Genomic DNA, 18836 nt, shown 5'->3' with positions numbered 1-18836 from the left:
GTCTGCTTTTCTCTCTGTGGGGCTAGGCTAGCTTAAAAATATACAAACTAGGTAAATACATGTCACTGTTAGAAGAGAAAAGTGAAATCATTAATCTTTACTGAAATCATGAGTCTTTAATGCAAAGCCACTGTATTTCCTACAGTCCAAGGCAGACGTATATGCAGCTAAGATGCCTTCCTCTTTAGAAACTAATTGATTGGTAGGAGACACAACAGATGATAAAAACATTGCTTATTTTCAGGGTGGGAACTTGATGAGCCTATTTTCTGTGGCTATACTGTGGCCAGGGTCCCAGATTCTTAGACCATATTTCTATTTTGAATGTTTACTGCACATCTACATCTTTTAGTGTGTATGTCCCCTCTATGCCCTTCTCTTCATCCATAACCCACAAAACAAAATTTTCAGACTAGCTGGCTGTTGACTGTTGTATAGCTGGAATGACTGTAATTTGTGATAAGGCCTGTCATTCAGGTTTTGTAATAGGAAATAATTTGTCTTTACTACATAATTCCTTTTTTTTTTTCCTTGTAAGTTTTGTAACGAATGATAAATTCTACATAGATTATGCATATGATCTAGTATGGTATGAATTAATTTGGACATGTATGGGTACTTCAGGCCAAACAGACGTAGTGAGTTAACTTTGTCCTAATACATGGCAGAAAAAGGCAGTAGTGTCACTCCATCTAATTTAAGCTTTTAAATGTACATATGCACCAGTCTAGACAGTGGGAAGCAGTGTGGATAATGCCTAGGAAAATTCATTGCCTATTTTTTCAAATGCACAGCTTCCACAATTAAGCACAGATTTTTTTAAAAAAACAGTGAGCTGTTTTCTCTCTTGTGGCCAAGACTGCAAAAGGTAGTAGCATCCTATATTTTTGATTATGACTAAAGTTTGGCTTTTCACTATTATCTTTAGTGGGAAATGAAGTATGGGAATCCAAACCTGTCTCACATGGTTCTTGGTGCCTACATGCTGGGGCAGGAAGGAAGCCCTTGTGCAGTGCAGTTGGAGCAGTCTAGAGATCCTCCCACACCAAATGTAGGCTTCAGCTTAGACTGCACACACAGACATGTGTCCACATATGCATTCCTGTGTGTTATCATCTGTATTCACATAATTCCTTATTTCCACATATGTGTAATCTGGAAGGATATTTAAATATACACATCTGACTGAAATTAAAGAACGTTAAATATTAATTTAATAGTCAACTAAATATCTTTATGGGCAACAGCCATTACAGCAGCTACCAAATATCTACTATACTCAGCAAAATAGAATACCAAGCCATCTCCACTCTTAACTTCCTATTTTTCCAATTTGAAACTTGATTAACTTTTTAATAACTAATATTTGGGTAACATGAAATTTCTTTTGACTCAGTAGACCAGCTTCAGATAAATCTTACATTATTGGTTGAATTTGTTGAACAGAGAAGGGTTTGTTCATGGTGAAGATCACAGGCTAAATGACCTAAGACTTTTTTGCAAGTCAGCCATATAATTGCAATGCATGGATAACTTTCATGCTTCAGCAAAGACTAGGGAACTGCTCGAAATTATTAAATATAGGAAGTATTAATATGCTTAGTTGTGTTTTTTAAGGCTGAAGTATCAATTCAAAATTTCATGCCAAACTAACAAGACAAGAAAGTATGACCAAAACTACTATATTTCCCATCAGTGCCATTTTTTTTCTCATAGCTTCTGTTGCTTGAAGTTTTCTTTGCTATTATGCCTTATTGGTGCTTCACTTATTCTTTTACAAATCCATTTGAACTAAGAAAAGTACCTTGATTGGCATACATAGCTGCTGTCGTGTAAGGAGAAAAGAAAATGTTTTGAACTGCATGCTTTCTGCCTACAATATTCTCACTAACTGCAAGCAAATCAGTGTATTAAATGTGGCATAGATATTTTGCATCCTGCCTAATTACAGCAGTGCTTTTTTTTGTCAAAAAAATTCATGCTGTCACAAGTCTGTTTTCATCTATATCGTTTACCTAACCAGACAGTGTCTCAAACTTGTCTTAGGAAATTATTAGCTATTATTAATGAATTTTGTGAAACTCTTTTGCAATGGGAAGAATAACAAACATACTTCAAAGATACTTCAAACATACTTCATAGTTCACCAGTTACCAGCCTTTGAATTTTTTGATTGAAAATTTTGTCTCTGTTCTTACTATATTTTACTCTAAATAAACTTTCACCTATAAATAGTTTTATAACTTAATTTTAATCCTGAGAAGTTATTTCAGGTTATTTTATGACAGTTATTATGCTGCTGCTGTTTTATAAATATGATGTTCGTTAACTTCTGGTTTAAATCAAACTCTTTTTTTTTCAGAAAAAACAATTATTCTGTATCCCACTATAGGGAAAATGAGACACATTGAAATTATTCTTCCTCAACTGTGGAAACTACAAAAAGGTGTAGATATTTTTAAATATTTTAGTCAAAATCATTAAATAAATGGATACTGAGACAAAAGAAATTGAACAACTGTATGGTCTAAAATTATTAAACTCACAAAGAAAATTAGTATCATAAACATTATCTCAGTCTAGCAGAAAGTAATTCTATGGATTCACTAAAAATTCTTATTTAATGACAGGTTCACTGTGTGTCTTAATAATACAGCTAATAAAGGGCCTCATGCCCAAGCTGTAGTAAATTATTAATTTACAAAGACTATTTTGCCTTACCTACTTTATTGCTTGATAAAGTCAAGAATGTTTTTCAACAGGTGGAATCTGCATTGAGTCAATAGTCTTGTACAGAGAATGTAGCCCATATAATTCTGATTACAATTAAAATTGCTTGAAACAAGTTCTTTCTATTAGGGAACTAAAGTTTCCAGTGTAGGAAGTAAAACATTTTCATAACAATATTGTCCATGAAAAGGGTGTTTTTCTCTCAATATTTTATGTCACAGTATCATAGAAGGCCTTGGCTTGGAAGGGACCCAAAAAGATAATCTAGTTCCATCTCCCCTTTCATTGGCAGAAACACCAGCCATTAGATCAAGTTCTCAGGGCCCCCATCTAACTTATTAGTAGTTACTACTAATTTAATTCCAGGAAATTACACTGTGACTATATATTTTTCCATTTTTGGGGGGTCAAATTCTACTTTTAATTTACTTCCCTACTGCATTACAAATACTTGAAATGGCCTTCCAAATTTACACACAGAAATAAGACTTCATTAACTCATTCCATTCACAAAATTATTGTATTTTCAGCTTTTGCCAGTGAACTACATTGGCTTAATCAAGGCAGCATGGATAAATATCTCTCTCTATATTCTGATTCCTAGGCCAGGTATGGACTGATTCAGAAATACAGTAGTCCAGCACTGATGAAAATTATTACTGTCCCTCAGTCCTACTAAGCAGATCTCTTTTGTGCCAGAGTAATTCTCTGCTGCTCTTTTAGACACACTGAAAGGCCAGAAAAGGGTACAAAAGGGCCTAAGCAAAAGACTGGATAAGGTCTTTGATATTCATAGTGAAAGAATTTTGAAAGGGAAAACCTCATTAAGAAATGCAGCAAGGGCATGATTCAACTGGTTTCACAAGCCATATCCACCTCACATCAAAGGCAGTCTGGTCTTTTGAGGTTGGCTTGTCAAACTGAATTTAAAACTGTCTTTCCTGAGTAGTTATCAAAGGTTTGTAATGACAGAACTGAGATAAATGCTTTTGATCCAGCTGGTCGTGATTTCTCCTAATGTTTCTTACTTTGAAACCTCTACCTCATTTTTCTAGCCAATTATACATACAGTTATATGTATACAAATGCTCAGGAATCCCTCTCCATCTTAGTAAAAGTGACAAAAGCCTGAAAAGACAGAAGAGGCTGAGCTTGGCCTAATTTGTTATCCATGCACAGTGTCTGAATCAGCTGAAATGTAGACTATTTAGGAATAGAAATCTATAATATCTCCACAGGCAGGACTTTGACTGTGGAGATAAAAGTGCTCAGTACTGGATGCTTTCTTTTCCTTGCTGGTCTTGCTCTCTAAGCAGGGATATATGATTACTATTTTTATAATAATTCTAGTCTTGATGGGATACACCATGAGGAGTAATTCAGCTAATTCAGAGAAATGCATTCAATTTTTCCTATAGAAATTGTATTACACGTTTTTGACAAGCTAGAGAAAGCTGAAAAAAATTTTTAATTTAAAGTCATCAAATAAAAGAAAACCATAAGCTCTAAAAAGAATGTAAAACTATTAAATAGCCTTAATTATAAATATTTCCAAATTTTCAGATAGCTGTACAGAATCCTGAATATTCAGTGCCTGTTGCAGAGCTGTTCCCCAGTCATTTTTGGGCCTTTGTGAACATGGATTTGGAAATTTGACTGAAGACTGGAAGCAAATTCTGACTGAATTGTTCAAACAGCCACGACCAGAGCTTTAAAGCAATTACTCAATTTCCAACTTTTCCTTATGTATTTTTATTTTACCCTTGGGAAAGTAAAAAAAAAAATTAGTATTGTTTCCTTAGAGAAAAAAAGATAGAAACACAACCAAACTCAAAAATGTTAGCTCCAAAATATGATTTTGAAAATGAATTTTGTTCTGAATAGCTGAGAGCATTTCAGCAACAGACTAGGTGGTCCCAATCACTTTATGAGGTACTTATGAACAGCATGTGCTGTCTTTTTACCAGCAACTCAAGAGTGCCTTCAGCTATATTTTGTTAGCTGTCTTAATTGGAATAGAGGAATGAGAAAGTATGTTTTACTTTCAGTGTGCAAATATCAGCTTATTGATTTATTTCAGTTGAAAGACAATGGAATAAATAAGAACTTTCTATGCCAGAAGAAATATCGAAGTGGTGGGGATTTTGATTAGGGGTACACAAGATTATTTGCACTGAAGTCTGCAGAAGTTTTGGTTCTTTGCATTTTTAAAATTGTGTTCAGTGTTTACGTGTCCAAATATCTGCTTAGAAAAAAATTTGACAATCTCAGAAATCTTAATCATGGTTTATGTTTTTGGGAATCAATTCACTTACCGACATATAGTTGTCTACTTACATTTAAATTGCTTCAGGGTGCCAGCAGTCATGTTTTTTTCTACTGGTTTTTGTACTATACTATTTTCCATATCTCTCAGCCTGGAAGGAAAGTCAACATAACTTAAATGTCACAAAAAATGTTTTATCACTGTCTGTGGATAGCTGAACCAAGTCACATCTTTGAAAATAAAGATAAGATCCTTGCAGACACCTATATGTAAATGTTTATATTTACATTTATATTACTGTAACTGTTTTTGCTAAAATTTAAATATTTTTAGTGCTGTTCTTTAGGCTCAGATGACTACTCTGAGTGTAACAGCAAGTTGGACACTGTAGACATCCACAGATTAACAGAATTGGATGCTTTAGTATTGATTTCATCTGTAGATATCTGATAATCATAAATAAAGTTAAATTTGTTAGGTCTGGATCCAAAGAAATAATTGTAAAAAGTGTATTTTTATAAAAGTGTATTAATATCTCTCACAGTGGAGTATGGATTCTCCTGGGTGTTTTAGTCAGAGTACAGGTATGGCTGTCAGGCACTACCAAAGTGTTCTCGGGCTTCAGTGACATATTTAGTGATTGTACAGCATTTCCTTATTCATCAGCATCCATACCAATGAAATGTAATGGCAAATGCACATTTAAATGGCTCTGAATTCATGGAGTGCTTAGGACAGTAAAAGCTTCCAAATGAGTAATTGCTTTACAGAGACAGCTTTCACATCTGAAATTGCTTAGTGGTTGGACTTTAAAATAGCCTGTGTTTCTATTAGTTAATCTCCAGGCACTATATAAAAGGCAACAGACTGCAAAAAGATTCATACAGAATGAATACAGCATGGTATTAGGGGGAAAGAACAATCAGAACTATTTCCTCCTGGGACCCATTATAAACAGCAGAACAAAACAAGTTTCTTGCCTACAGATGCTTACAAACATAAAATCATTTTTGTTAAACCACATTTTTATAAATTCAAGTTTAAAATACTCTTCAGAAGTTCTCCATGACTTTCCAACATAACTTTATCCTCATAAAACATTCTGATGAAGAAAAACAACACACCGTGCTTGGGGGTTATAATTTTCTTGCAAAGTAGACATGTTGCTGTTAGTGTGGGTAAGAATTATCTTCAGTGTAAGCAAGAACCTTGAAACTGATGTAGCAATTTTTAAAAATCCATGTTTAAAATGTAATGTGACACTCCTATCTGCAACACATTTCATATTTGATCTCTGCTGTATTCTAAGTGTAAAAGTCATGCTGGAAATGTGTTCCTATTGATAGATCTTTATGTAGAATTTGTTGAATATCAGATCCTGTTTTCCATATAGTTTGTGCTTCTTAATAATTTGATGCACAGCAAAAACACAGAGAAACTATAATAAATGGATTGCATATTTCTTCCTTGTCTGAATTACCAGTTATAAGTTTGCACTTCCACTCCTATCTCATAGATGGTGAGCTTAGGCAGCAACCCTGCTTACGTGATTTTCAACCTATAGAGACGAACCTGCATATAATTTGTGGTGCTCTTGACTGAATATGCAGTAATGAAAGAATGAAAATATTCATTAGCAGAAAGAAATATCTTCCTTCCTCTTCAGGTGGACAAAGTACTAAATAGCACGTGAGACTGGTAATAATATTGAAAACTGTGTTTTTTCACTGTATGAGATTCACATGATTTCAAATATTATGTATTTTCTTTTTTTTTTTTTTCTATTTTCTGATGTCAGATAAAAAAACAGATACTCATTGTTTTTACTTCTGCAATTCTGAGCTCTTGTTTTGTTAACCTTTTTATTTGTGTGGACTTTCTTAGGTTATATTCAGTTGGAGGTCGGGATGGAAGTTCATGTTTGAGCTCAATGGAATATTATGATCCTCACACAAATAAATGGAATATGTGTGCTCCTATGTGTAAGAGAAGAGGAGGTGTAGGAGTGGCTACCTGTGATGGCTTTCTTTATGCAGTTGGAGGTCATGATGCTCCTGCTTCTAATCACTGTTCTCGTCTGCTGGACTACGTGGAAAGGTATCAAATTATATATGCATGTTTTAAATACAAAATAATATCTGGTAGCATTATTTTCTTAGCTTAGTGATGGTAAATTTAAACAGATGTTCTTAATCCTAGAAATGTCTAATTAGTACTTACTTGAAAAATTCTATAAAGGTGTGTGAAAGGCAATCTCTTTGAAACTTATTGTAATCCCTTTTTATTCACAGTACTATCATATATTACCACAAACACAAAAAAACCCCACCCTTTACACATCCACTTAAGTAATTTTAAAACACTATTATTTGTGACACTGTGCATTGAAGTGTCACAAACCAAAAATTGTAGAGATAAAAATTTTTCCTTGAAAAAATTTTATAACACAAAATTGAATTGCGTTTAGAATATTTTCTAACTCCAAAAACATAGCTAAGCAAAGAAGAAATAAAGAATTGTCTAAGTGATGGATATTCACAGTACAATGAATTCCTTCCTTTATCAAAATTGTCACTTTCTAATGTGGTGATATAAGCCTAATACACTTTATTTACAGTACCGTGAATTTTGCAAGTAGATTTTCTACAAATCCAAGAATATCTAGTAGGGCAGTACAGCACAGATGAAGTGATTAAAGCACTCAATTTAAAGGTATTCTTCAAATTTTTCCTGAATGTTTTACTTTTTTTTTTTTCTGTTTCTCAATACTATAAAATAGAATAACGAAAATATTCACTCCAAATGTGTACAGATTACAAAAGTTAAAGTAGGTATATTTGAGTAATTGGTTTATCTTAACATATAAGGTGGGAAAGATTTATCCCATTATTTTTTTTCAGAAGGGTTTGATTAAATGTCAGTAATTTCTTCTGCTACATCGAACTTGGTATTCAATATTTAATTGAAAAATTATAAGTGAAAACTCCTTATGTTATCCATATGATTTTGCTCAGTCTTAGACTCATTGCCATCTTTGCTGTATGTAAGCAAAAATCATTGCCAAATTCTTCTCATCTGCAACAGAGGGACAGTTAATCAGGGAAATCCCATGATGCCTGTACTTACAGGGCCTATGCTTGTAGACCTTTATTTATAAGGAACAATAAAAAAGAATTTTCACTTAAATAAATTTATAATAAGACAACTAGTGGCAGTCCTGAGATATTTTCAACTGCTTCTGCTTACTGGTACTCAGAAGGGAGCTTATATTTAATTTTTCTTTCACTGAGAAGAAAACCCTTCTGGTGTTGATGACAAACCATACTCCATTGCATTTGTCTTTCTCAGGAGAGACTGCAAAAATGAGCTAAACCTATCACTATGCTGTTTTATGTACTTGTATTAGAGTGACAGTATATAGTATCCCTCACCTAGATATTTTTCCACTGGTAGCAAAAGGTGTGGATGATGTACTTCATCAATAGTTAGCTTTGAGGCTAAAAGTTCAGACTAACAAAAACTTGTAAGACTATAAACTTACTTTGAGTGGATGTGAATTAACTGGTGGACTCCACTGAAATGTGAAAAAACTCTCATGGCCCTCACAGTGATTGATTAGTTTATAAGATGGCTGGAATGCTATTTAGTGTGTCTGTTTTTTTTATTCCAAAATAATGCATCATTTCCAAAAAAGAAAAGCCCCTCAATATCTTAGGAAAGCAAAGAATAGTAAGTGATGAAGAAGTCTATTTACATCTCTCTAAAAGTTTTTCTGTCTGTAAATATTGAAGGCTTGTTTTTTAACTAAGTTTCTTCCTCTTCAGGAATGAGTCTGCTTCAGTCATTTTGTCATTCTGATGCAGACTGGTAGGATGTGCTTTATTCCAGTACCAATTTCTTCCTGGAAGACTGTCAAACCAGACATAATATTTTAAAATCTATTTTTGACATTATGCAAACATAGTGGAGCCAGCAGATATGAGTTTTCTTATGCTACTGCTAAAGTACTGCTCTATAGTAATTAGGTATTCCAGTTTACGTTCTTCTAAGGTTGATGCAATTTTAAAGGATTTCCTCTGCATTCGGGCATTCTCAAATAATAGTTACGTTTCACTCTTCTTCACAAGTTGGCAAAGTGCAATCTTCTATTCCTTTTTAAAGGCAAAACAACTACTTCATAATTATAAAATTTTCAAGATATTTTGGCAGATTTCATAAAGCAACTTTTCTTTTTCAAATGTTACTCAAAAATTGACAGATGCTAAAAACATAGTCATTTGACCTATAGTTTTTTCCCCCTTTGTCTCACTTTGGTTTCAAAATTGATTTCTTTCCACATTCAGGAGCTTTTATCATAACTCTATTCAGCCTGGGGCATACTTAGCTATTATAGAGATGACATATACAGTTGCTTTTTAGTAGCATAAAGGATGTAAGAAATCTCAGGTATTTTCCTGGAAGTTACAAAACCAACAAGTTCTTGTGCAGTTCTATTTTGTTGACAGAATTGAGTTATAAGGATTCATTTTATCCTTGCATACCAGTTTATTGGAAGAAGAAGAAGAAGAAGAAGAAAAAAAGGTCAAACGGTCAAATTATGATGTCAGTTGTATTGTTTTCCAGCTTTAACTTTTGCACCTCCTCACCTTGGCCCTTGTAATTTAAGACATGTGTATGGAGGAGTCTATTAAACATTTATTACCTTTAGGTAGGCAAAGATACAATGCACACTGGTGCATTTCACTGGATGGGAAATTGTTTCAGCTAGAGGCATATGATGCTGTTGTTGAAAACCCACACAGTCTTTGAAAAAAATCCATTAAAAATATTTTTTTTTGGCTTGTTACATGGTCATTTCCCTTCCACATATTCAAGCAGTATTTTGCAGTATTTTCCTCTAAAGTTAGGAAAGACGTTTATCGTATATCTAGATATTTGACATCTTATTTTCTGAGAAGTCCCCCAAATGCCAGGATTAGCAGCTAGCATGCAAGTAGATTGTTTTCTTAAAATGTATTTACCTCTCAAGAACAATACGAACAAGGTTACAGACAATTTTTTTATTGTCCAATTTAAAAGTTATATTTATGAACCAAAAGGCTGGTACAAGCAAAACACTGTAGCTTTGCTGTTTCAGTGCTTGTAGTAATATATATATATATATATATATATATATATATATGTATATATATATTTATATATGTATAATATTTCATTGTTCAAATATGTAGGACTTCAAACAGTATCCCTCCAAGTTGCTTATTGATAATATGGCTTATGACTTAAATACTTACACATCTAAGCAAATTAATAATGTCAGACTTTTTAAAAGATTTGTAGACCAAAACAGCTTATTTTCTCCACTGATCACATGATTCTATTACATAGTAGACTGTTTAAGGACAGATTAAATTAATGTTATTACACTGTAATACACTATTCTGTTTTAGTAATGTTTAACATCTAAAAATGAGGTATCTAGTGTAACCTAATACTCCAGACATTCTTGGTAACAAACTATCAAAAGATAATTAATTTCTGGTTTTTGCATGTCCAAAAGAGTTGCAGTGGAATGACTTCTGAAATCAAACTATTTTAATTTGTTAAGGAATATCTAAATGAAAACCTAGATTAAATATTTTATTTTTAAATTACCTTCATTATACGAAATGAATTTTACCCTCCATTTTAAAAATTCAGTTGTGATTATGTCTAAAAAACAGTATTGCTTTATCTATTTGAGCAAATTTAGGAGGAAACACTAATTCTAATGCAGTTAAGCATGAGAATACATAGGGAGATTTTTACTGTTGTATAGTATAATTTCAGAAATTAAAATATAGTGAAATTTAATTTTAGAAATAATATTTCTAATATTTTAGATGTGCTACAGGAAATGCCCGACTTTAAATGTATACATAGCATATAAAAAAAATTTTATACCTATCCATTCAGATATTGCTCATATATCTTTCTCAGATCTCTTTATGACACACTATCCTACAAACAGCTTAGTTTATTCTAGAATGTTAGCTGAGCAAAAGTTTCTAATCAACATGTAGAGGGTTGAATTGTGAACACAATAAATCTGTGTTTTCTTTTTGATAGGAAGAATTTTTTGGATAGGATATTAAAGGTTTGGTTTTCACCCCCCAGGAAAAAAAAGGACTATATTGAAGTGAAAATCAACATGGATTGATGCTTGTCTTCTCTCCACATACCCAATTTCATTTTTATTTGCTCAGGTATGACCCAAAAACTGATACATGGACAATGGTGGCTCCACTGAGTATGCCTCGAGATGCTGTTGGTGTTTGTCTCCTCGGTGACAAATTATATGCAGTAGGTGGCTATGATGGTCAATCATACCTGAACACTATGGAAGCATATGACCCTCAAACTAATGAGTGGACACAGGTAATTATAAAGTTTTTTTAATATATACACATGTGCACATACACACATGTACGTATGAATTAGCCATTAGCCAAGCTTTCTTTAAACCTAGTGCAGAAAGGTTCATATTTTGGAATCATGATCTTATCCTAAAATAAGTATTTAAAATAGGTGAGATGTATTCTACTCAAGAATGCCCATTTCTTTTTATGATTGCAAGGGGGAACTTCTGTTGACAAGCCTGAATGCAGACACAAATGCTTTAAAGTTGGTACAGGAGCCCATCTTTTTAAATCTACTATGAATTACTGAGAAGAGCATTTTTATGACATTCTGTAGGAGATATGAAATTAATTTGGGAATATTCTCTTTTTGCAAAACCACCAGTTCACGTTAAAAACTATTAATAAACATGATTATTAACGTAGGTAGTTTGGAGACATATACAATTACAGTATGTTGCTACATACATATAAGCTGACTCTACTGTGATAGTTTCAGCAAGATTCAGTCCCCTGAAGCTTTTAATCCTTGTGTTGTCTTGAATACTGTTTAAAATTGCCAAACATATTCTAAAGGATACTTGAACCTGTTTAGGAATACTGGAACAATTTCTGTATTAGTAGCTTTCACCTTGCCTCAAGGACTAGAGTGGAAGCATCAGCCACAGTCTACAGAATACAGAAACCCCTTGCACATCAATGGTTCACAAAAATGATGACAACTCTAAAATTAATTCCTGCTTTCTGTTCTCAACTTTCAAATGAAAGATGTCAGGTGTGAGCAAGCAATTTTAAATTACAATAGTAGCATAATGTGGATTTTTTTTTTTTTAGCAATTTATACTCCCATTAGTTTTGACCATTTTAAAATAATTTTGACACAGCACTTTGACAATGTATGCATGGCTTGTTCCTCTTTGGCAATCTTTTGCATGGTTTTTTCCTATTCAGTTAATTTGTGTCTGTTTTTCTGCAGATGGCTTCCTTAAATATTGGAAGGGCTGGTGCCTGTGTTGTAGTCATCAAACAACCATGACTTTGTCAGCACTGCTTAGGATTTTACTGACTGTGAAATGATTATTTTTCTATGAGACAAAGAGAATGATAACTTCACAAGAACAAGGATCTACACAGTGAATACACTGTTGATCACAAACTTGAAGAAGTTTGGAAGTGACAAAGATTAAGTATTTATGCCCTATAAAATCAGAAAACCGTTCACAGTCAGTGAACAAGAAAAAAGCCCCCAGAGTATTGTAGGCGTAAATATGTGAATGTAGAGTAGTGAGTTCAGGTATTGCTCTCATGAATGTGTCCTGAAGAACTGGATAATCATGGGAAGTCTACACAAAGAGTGGAAAGGAAAATGAGAACAGTTTTCATGGCTGCAAGAAAACTGCAGAAATATGAGCATATATTTAATGAATTTTAAACTGTGTTTTTTAAAAGAGAAAAGTGGATAGTAATATAATTTTTTTGCTGTTCAAGTCTTGTCTTCAAATGGGTTATGGTCTTCTCATTTAAATGAGCAGTTTGACCTTACTGAAAGGAAGAGGTCAAATGGTCTGAATATTCATAATGATTGAGCTGTGACTCTAAAGCAGGAAGAAACACAAAACTAAAAGTAGGCTTTTTTTCGTAACTTCAGGTTGTACCTCCTCACCTATGTTAATGCATCTTATAAATTATTTTATTGAGGGGGAAGCCTGTGTGTTTAATCAAGTAATATAAAGCAGTCCTGTGGCTGCACTGGGGTTTTGTTGCAAATATGGAAGTCAAAGAAACAGTGACCTAATTCTTTCTTAATCTTATATTCAATTTAAGCATGTGGGCTCTAACCTCATTGTTTAATGCATCTACTGCACGTTGGGAGCTCATGACAAGCTGGAAAATTGATCCCTTTATTTCACTGCATCATGTTAATGGATGAACCGTGACAGGAACAGTCTATAGAGACTCTTCTAACATTTCAAGAGGGAGAAAAATCCTACATTTTATTTCTTTCTGATTCTTGTAGGTACACAATTTTGCCTACTTAGAGCTGCAAATTTATGACTTTCCACTTATGACTGAGAATAACTGCAAGTCGGGAAATCAGAATAAATGCAAGTGGAGTAAGGAAAATTAGACCATTTGATCTAATATATTTCACATGGTAAATATACTAGTGTCATCTGTGCTTCACTTTAGGGTTGATAATTTCTGCCAGTAGTGATAGTCTGAGCTTTTGATTTGGCAGTAGATTTGGTGCTGATGCTTTCTGTCTGCTCAGCTGAATCAGTTAGAACCTAAGGCCACTACTGGAATACGAAATTCTGCTATTCAGGGATGCACAGCTTCTGGGAACAGTGCACCAAATATCCTTCTCTAAAGCCTGGCTGATCCTATAGGAAACATTTCATGGCCCAAAGCCAGAAACTTCACAATCCTCTGTCACTAGCAATTTTGAGAAGGAACTGGTTGCACTAAAATGAGTTCTCGTAGTGGAAATCTCTGCAATCATTTGAGATGAAAAAAATATGTAGAGTTTCCATCATTTGATTTGAAGATGTGCTTTCCTTCTAACTGCATCAGTATGCATGGAGGTCTTTGTTTACTGATGTAAGTTGAATTGCAATTCTGAAGCCTAAGTATATGGATTTAAATCTTTTAAATATTTCTCTGTCCTAATTTGGAATCAGCTGAAAACACTTCAACATTAATTTTCCACAGCCAGTTGCCTTTTGAATTGCAATTAGTCTTTCACAAACAAACATATGAATTTTTCTCCAACTACAACAAGCTGTTGAATAAAAAATGTCTCTAAAGATTTTGCTTCACATAAACACAAGTTTTGGAGACCAAATTAAGAAGATTCTAGAATTATAACTGTATTTAAATATAGATATTGTCATTCAGAACTCCTACAGACATAGCTAAAGAACTTAGAAATTGAATTTTAATTCTATTCCCAGAACTTTCTTTTTATTTCATTATATTAATATATAACAGAAATATTATTGCTCTACCTATACACAGATCTCAAAGTTGGATTATTCCTATTAATTTAATTCTGCGCCAGATTTGTTTTAAGTGCCTTGATCATTATTTTCTTCCATTTATCCTCATTTCATTTTTGATTCTCAATTGCCTTTTTTACTTTTTCAGTTTGCTTTTATTTTACCAAAATGATTCTCATGTGAATTTTTTCAGTCTATTCCTCTTCTCTTATTCTGAAACAATAAAATTAGTATTTGTTTTATTTTGATTATGTAAAATCTAGCCACAATAAGAACCAAAATTGGCTTTCATATTTATACAAGTGCTGCAAGTGTCTTCTAAAGAGAATTTGTGAAAAATTTTAATTTTTTTTCTTTACCATTATGTTTACTTTCACTAAAAATAATGATAGTTTTACCTTTTTCTCAAAGGGAATGTGTTTAAATCCAAGTACTATGTAATTGTAGTCTTGACTTCTGTGATTCATTAAGACCCATTTTTTATGTCTAAGAGTTAAAATCACTTCTGATGCACTAAATTGTGCTAAACAATGTTAAGTTTACTTATTAAAGAAAGCCGCTGTCTTTTCAAAAACAGGTGACCTTGTTCATCTAACATGATTTCTTTTCTCTCAGATAACCTCTTCAATGTCAAAGTATAGAAATCACAGTGAAATCAGAGCTGCAACAAGCTGAAATCAATGACTAAATTCCTTGAAATGTAGATATTTCCTAATATGTTGGAACCCTTGTATATCTACCCATAAAAATGTCAATTAATAGCTATTCTTTAGTGGAGCTCTTTAGTATTGACATTATGAGATCCAATTTTATAGAAAAATTTTGCATTGTTGTCAAAGTCAAAAGTAAGCTATGAATATTGTTTCATTGGCTTCAGTTACAATTGTTCAATAATTATTTTACTATATGTTCTTGTAAACAAAATACTGATATTGTTTAGAAACCATAAGTAAATTTTAAAAACTCCTTTTACATATAGAGCAGCCTTTTTATTCATATGAAAATTCCAATTATTAAGGCAATATTAGGATGCTTTCAGGGAGTTGCCTGCCTCATAATTTTACTCTGTTAAGCTAACATTAATTGATTTAAGGGAAACATTTTAGCATAGACAAAGAATCATTTCCTTGGATACCACTTTCTTCTACAGAAAACTGCCATCAATTGACCATTATTTTAAAATCACTTAAAATATATCTAGAAATAGATATTTATTATATCTATAATCTTATCTGTGTATATTATTCAGATACTTTCAATATGTTTAGAAGGCCCATATAATTTCCCTTAAATATGTTTATGTCTTAAACATTTTCTATTATTTCAATAAGAGTAACTCACGAAATAAATTTGAGTTATGCAAGTTATATGCAAGTTTTAATGGCTCAGACCCTGATGTCCATGAGCAAAAGCCAGAAATGCTGTGCATTGTGATTATGAATCAAATACACTTTTTCCACAAGGGAATTTACATTCTGGAAAACTTTCCTTATTATTTTGCCCACAATGAGCTGGGGAAAAGAAATGTGACCTATGACCTATGTTATCTATGAATTTGCATTAATTTTTCATGAGGAATAAATAGAGAAGGCATTTCCACAAAGGCTTCATGAAAGCTCTTGTAAATTTTATCAAACAGCAGTAATAGACTGGATCATTTAAATTCTTAAAATACTAAATTATTGGATTTTTGCATTTACTATACCAAGAAAATGTGCATACACTAGGTAATGCAGGCTCACTGGCAGCTCAGAATCTCAATATGTTAAAGTAACTCCAGATATATTTCTTTAAAAACAGATTATCCATGCAATATATCTGTTCTAACTTAAATGACAGTACATAAAACTTTCAGCAGAATAATTATTCTTCAGCATTATTTTAAATCCAGTGTAAAGCTGCTCAAATTGGCATAACCTTGCAATTCATTGCAAATTCCCTCATTATAGCTCTGCTTCATAGTTCATGGGGACTGAGTACACTTTGGGACAAAGAAACCACTGAAAATCATTATATCAGCATAAGCTTGATTTCCATATGCAGGACTACAGCTGTCAGACATTAAACCACAAAGAAAATTACTAGCACAGGTAAGAATTGCAGTGACAGGGAACAATACAGCTTCGAATCACTGGCTGTTCACAGCTTCACCTTGGGGAATCTTGCAGCTGCCAAATTTATCACCTGCAAAAACAGTCAAAGCTGAGGTATAAGCAACTTACACTTCTATCACCCCATACTTTCCCAGATTTCCCATGATGATTAAAAAATGCACAGAAATTAAAATAATGATGATAATAAATCCTCTCTTGCAGAAGTCTAGTACTGCTCAGAATTAGGTCTCTGAACCAGGCTCGTGTTCAATATTCTTCGCTTAGGTGGCCTATGTTTTGTGTTATGTCTGGTGACATCTTTAGTGAACTCTTTCTAATGTCCCCAACAAAAGTGTTGTAAGAGGACTGCCTTTGATGGCCTCCAGGAAGAAATGATGTTTCAAAGGTGAGAGGTTTCCATTAAATAGATGAGCATTCAATTTAGCACATAAGTGTCTGATACCATGTGAGATGCCCAAAATTATCTAAGTTGTCCACATTGGGTGGCACATATGACACAGATGAAGTTATGGAGTGGTAACAGGAGTTTTAATGGGCTGTAAAGTGTGCCAGATGATATTAGATACCTTTTTGTAAGCAGATAGAATCTATGATCCCTCATATATATATATTTATATATGCATATGCACCCAGTGACACTAGTTATTTGAAGTTATTGTCTAACTACCCACCTGTGTGATGGGACAGCCTGAATTTAAAAAAAATATTTTACTTCAGGCTGCTTAAGCTTGAAAATATTAACCTCGATTGTTCAATGAATGATACAAATAGTGAACATCAATGTGATATCCATTAATACTCATTAATGTTGGCAAGTAAGGGAAATGCTAACTTGTCGAGATTCTCTTTATATGGAAGATTATTTTTTTTGCATCACTTCCGTCAAAAATGTGTTCTGTAAGCAAATCAGGTGTAAACCACCCTTACTCAGCAGTTATTGAAAAAAATCACCAACATTAGTTGCTACTACCTAATGTAGACTTTTTGGGTGGCTTTTTTTTGTTTTCTTCTATTTAACAGTAAAATGTTTCTGGCTGTCATTTTGTAAAGGTTTGGGTGGCACATTTCAGTCACATAGTGGAAAATCTCACATATAGGCATAGTGTGAAAACAGACTATTTGGCTTAGGTTTTTGGGTGCTTTATTTTTCTTGTTTGTACATCTGTATATTTTCCAAGATATCAGTTAATTTTAAATGGTTATTTGTTCCACTTGAAAGGTAAAAGAGAAAGACTTGCTATAGCAGGCTGAATGGATAAATATCCGTGTTGTAATAAAGAGGGTTCTACTGCGTAAATGTCCACATCAGAGTTATACATCCAAAGGATTTTCTTATAGCCAGACTAGAAAAATCACTATTTCCAGGACATGATTCATCATGTTAATAGGTGAAATAAATCACACTTTAAAAATGTGTTTCTCTCCATTGACTGCAAATGTGCTTAAATTACTAGGTCAGACAGAATTACTTAAGCTGGATAAGATGCATCTCTACCCTTTAAGAAATGCCTGGAAGGAACTGGCCCAACAAACATTTATTTCCAATAAATGTGACAGGAATTTAATTTAGAATAGAAGTCCAAGACTCAAATATGCATTGAACAAAAAACAATTTCCCTGTTCTGAAATCAAAAACTCTTATGATATTCAGAAAGTGGATAATTTGGAGCTTTCTAATAACAGGCAAAGGAAGCAAAAGATATCTTTTATTAACCTAGAAGGAGAAAAAGTGTTCAGAAAATTACAGCTGCAGCTCCCGGTTACCTAAATTTTTAGATTTCCTATATTTGAGGGATAAGGGAACAATTCAATACAGTAACCTACAAGATATATCTATATAATTAGACTTCACAAACTTTCAGAACATGAAGTAGGATTATTTACAAACAGGATTGCTGCAATCAATGGGCATCATTATTCCAGGCCCTTGGTTGGGAAGAGAAAAACTGGAGAAAAGCAGATACCTCCCACCAGGTGGGTCATCTCAGCCAAATGCAGGCATACAGAAAAATCACCTGCTTGAAATGCATTGTTTTCCTCTTTGATTTATAAAGGTTCCAATGAGAATAACCAGATTTAGACACCTAAATTAATAGAAATACCAACAATGAAGTGTAGAAAAATGCCAATAGTGTTATCTATCTGAAATGAGACTTGCTTATAGACTTATCCACGTTAACATTTATCTCACAAGTAGTTTACATCCTACTACATATTCTTTGACAGCTCTATATATATAGACAATAAAGAGATATATTTTATGTGATCAAATTCAACTTCTGAAATAACATTCATTGTCAGCTAATGTACGTGAATTTCTTGTTTTTAT

At 33.1% G+C, this 18836-nt stretch overlaps 1 protein-coding gene across 2 annotated transcripts in view; it reads left to right on the top strand.

Moving 5' to 3' along the window:
- KLHL1 (kelch like family member 1) overlaps positions 1–12470 on the top strand; it is a 176540-nt gene extending 164070 nt beyond the window's left edge. For both annotated transcript variants that reach the window (XM_041466098.1, XM_041466097.1), the window contains 3 exons: positions 6881–7093; positions 11242–11413; positions 12371–12470. In XM_041466098.1, coding sequence (XP_041322032.1) covers positions 6881–7093; positions 11242–11413; positions 12371–12430 — 445 coding nt within the window. In that variant the 3' untranslated portion in view covers positions 12431–12470. The remainder of the gene's footprint in view (positions 1–6880; positions 7094–11241; positions 11414–12370) is intronic.
- Positions 12471–18836: the final 6366 nt, after the last annotated feature.

The sequence above is a fragment of the Pyrgilauda ruficollis genome, unplaced genomic scaffold (genome assembly GCF_017590135.1).
Source record: "Pyrgilauda ruficollis isolate IOZ18807 unplaced genomic scaffold, ASM1759013v1 scaffold198, whole genome shotgun sequence".
Classification (NCBI taxonomy): domain Eukaryota; kingdom Metazoa; phylum Chordata; class Aves; order Passeriformes; family Passeridae; genus Pyrgilauda; species Pyrgilauda ruficollis.
This window is presented reverse-complemented; position numbering and strand designations above follow the sequence as displayed.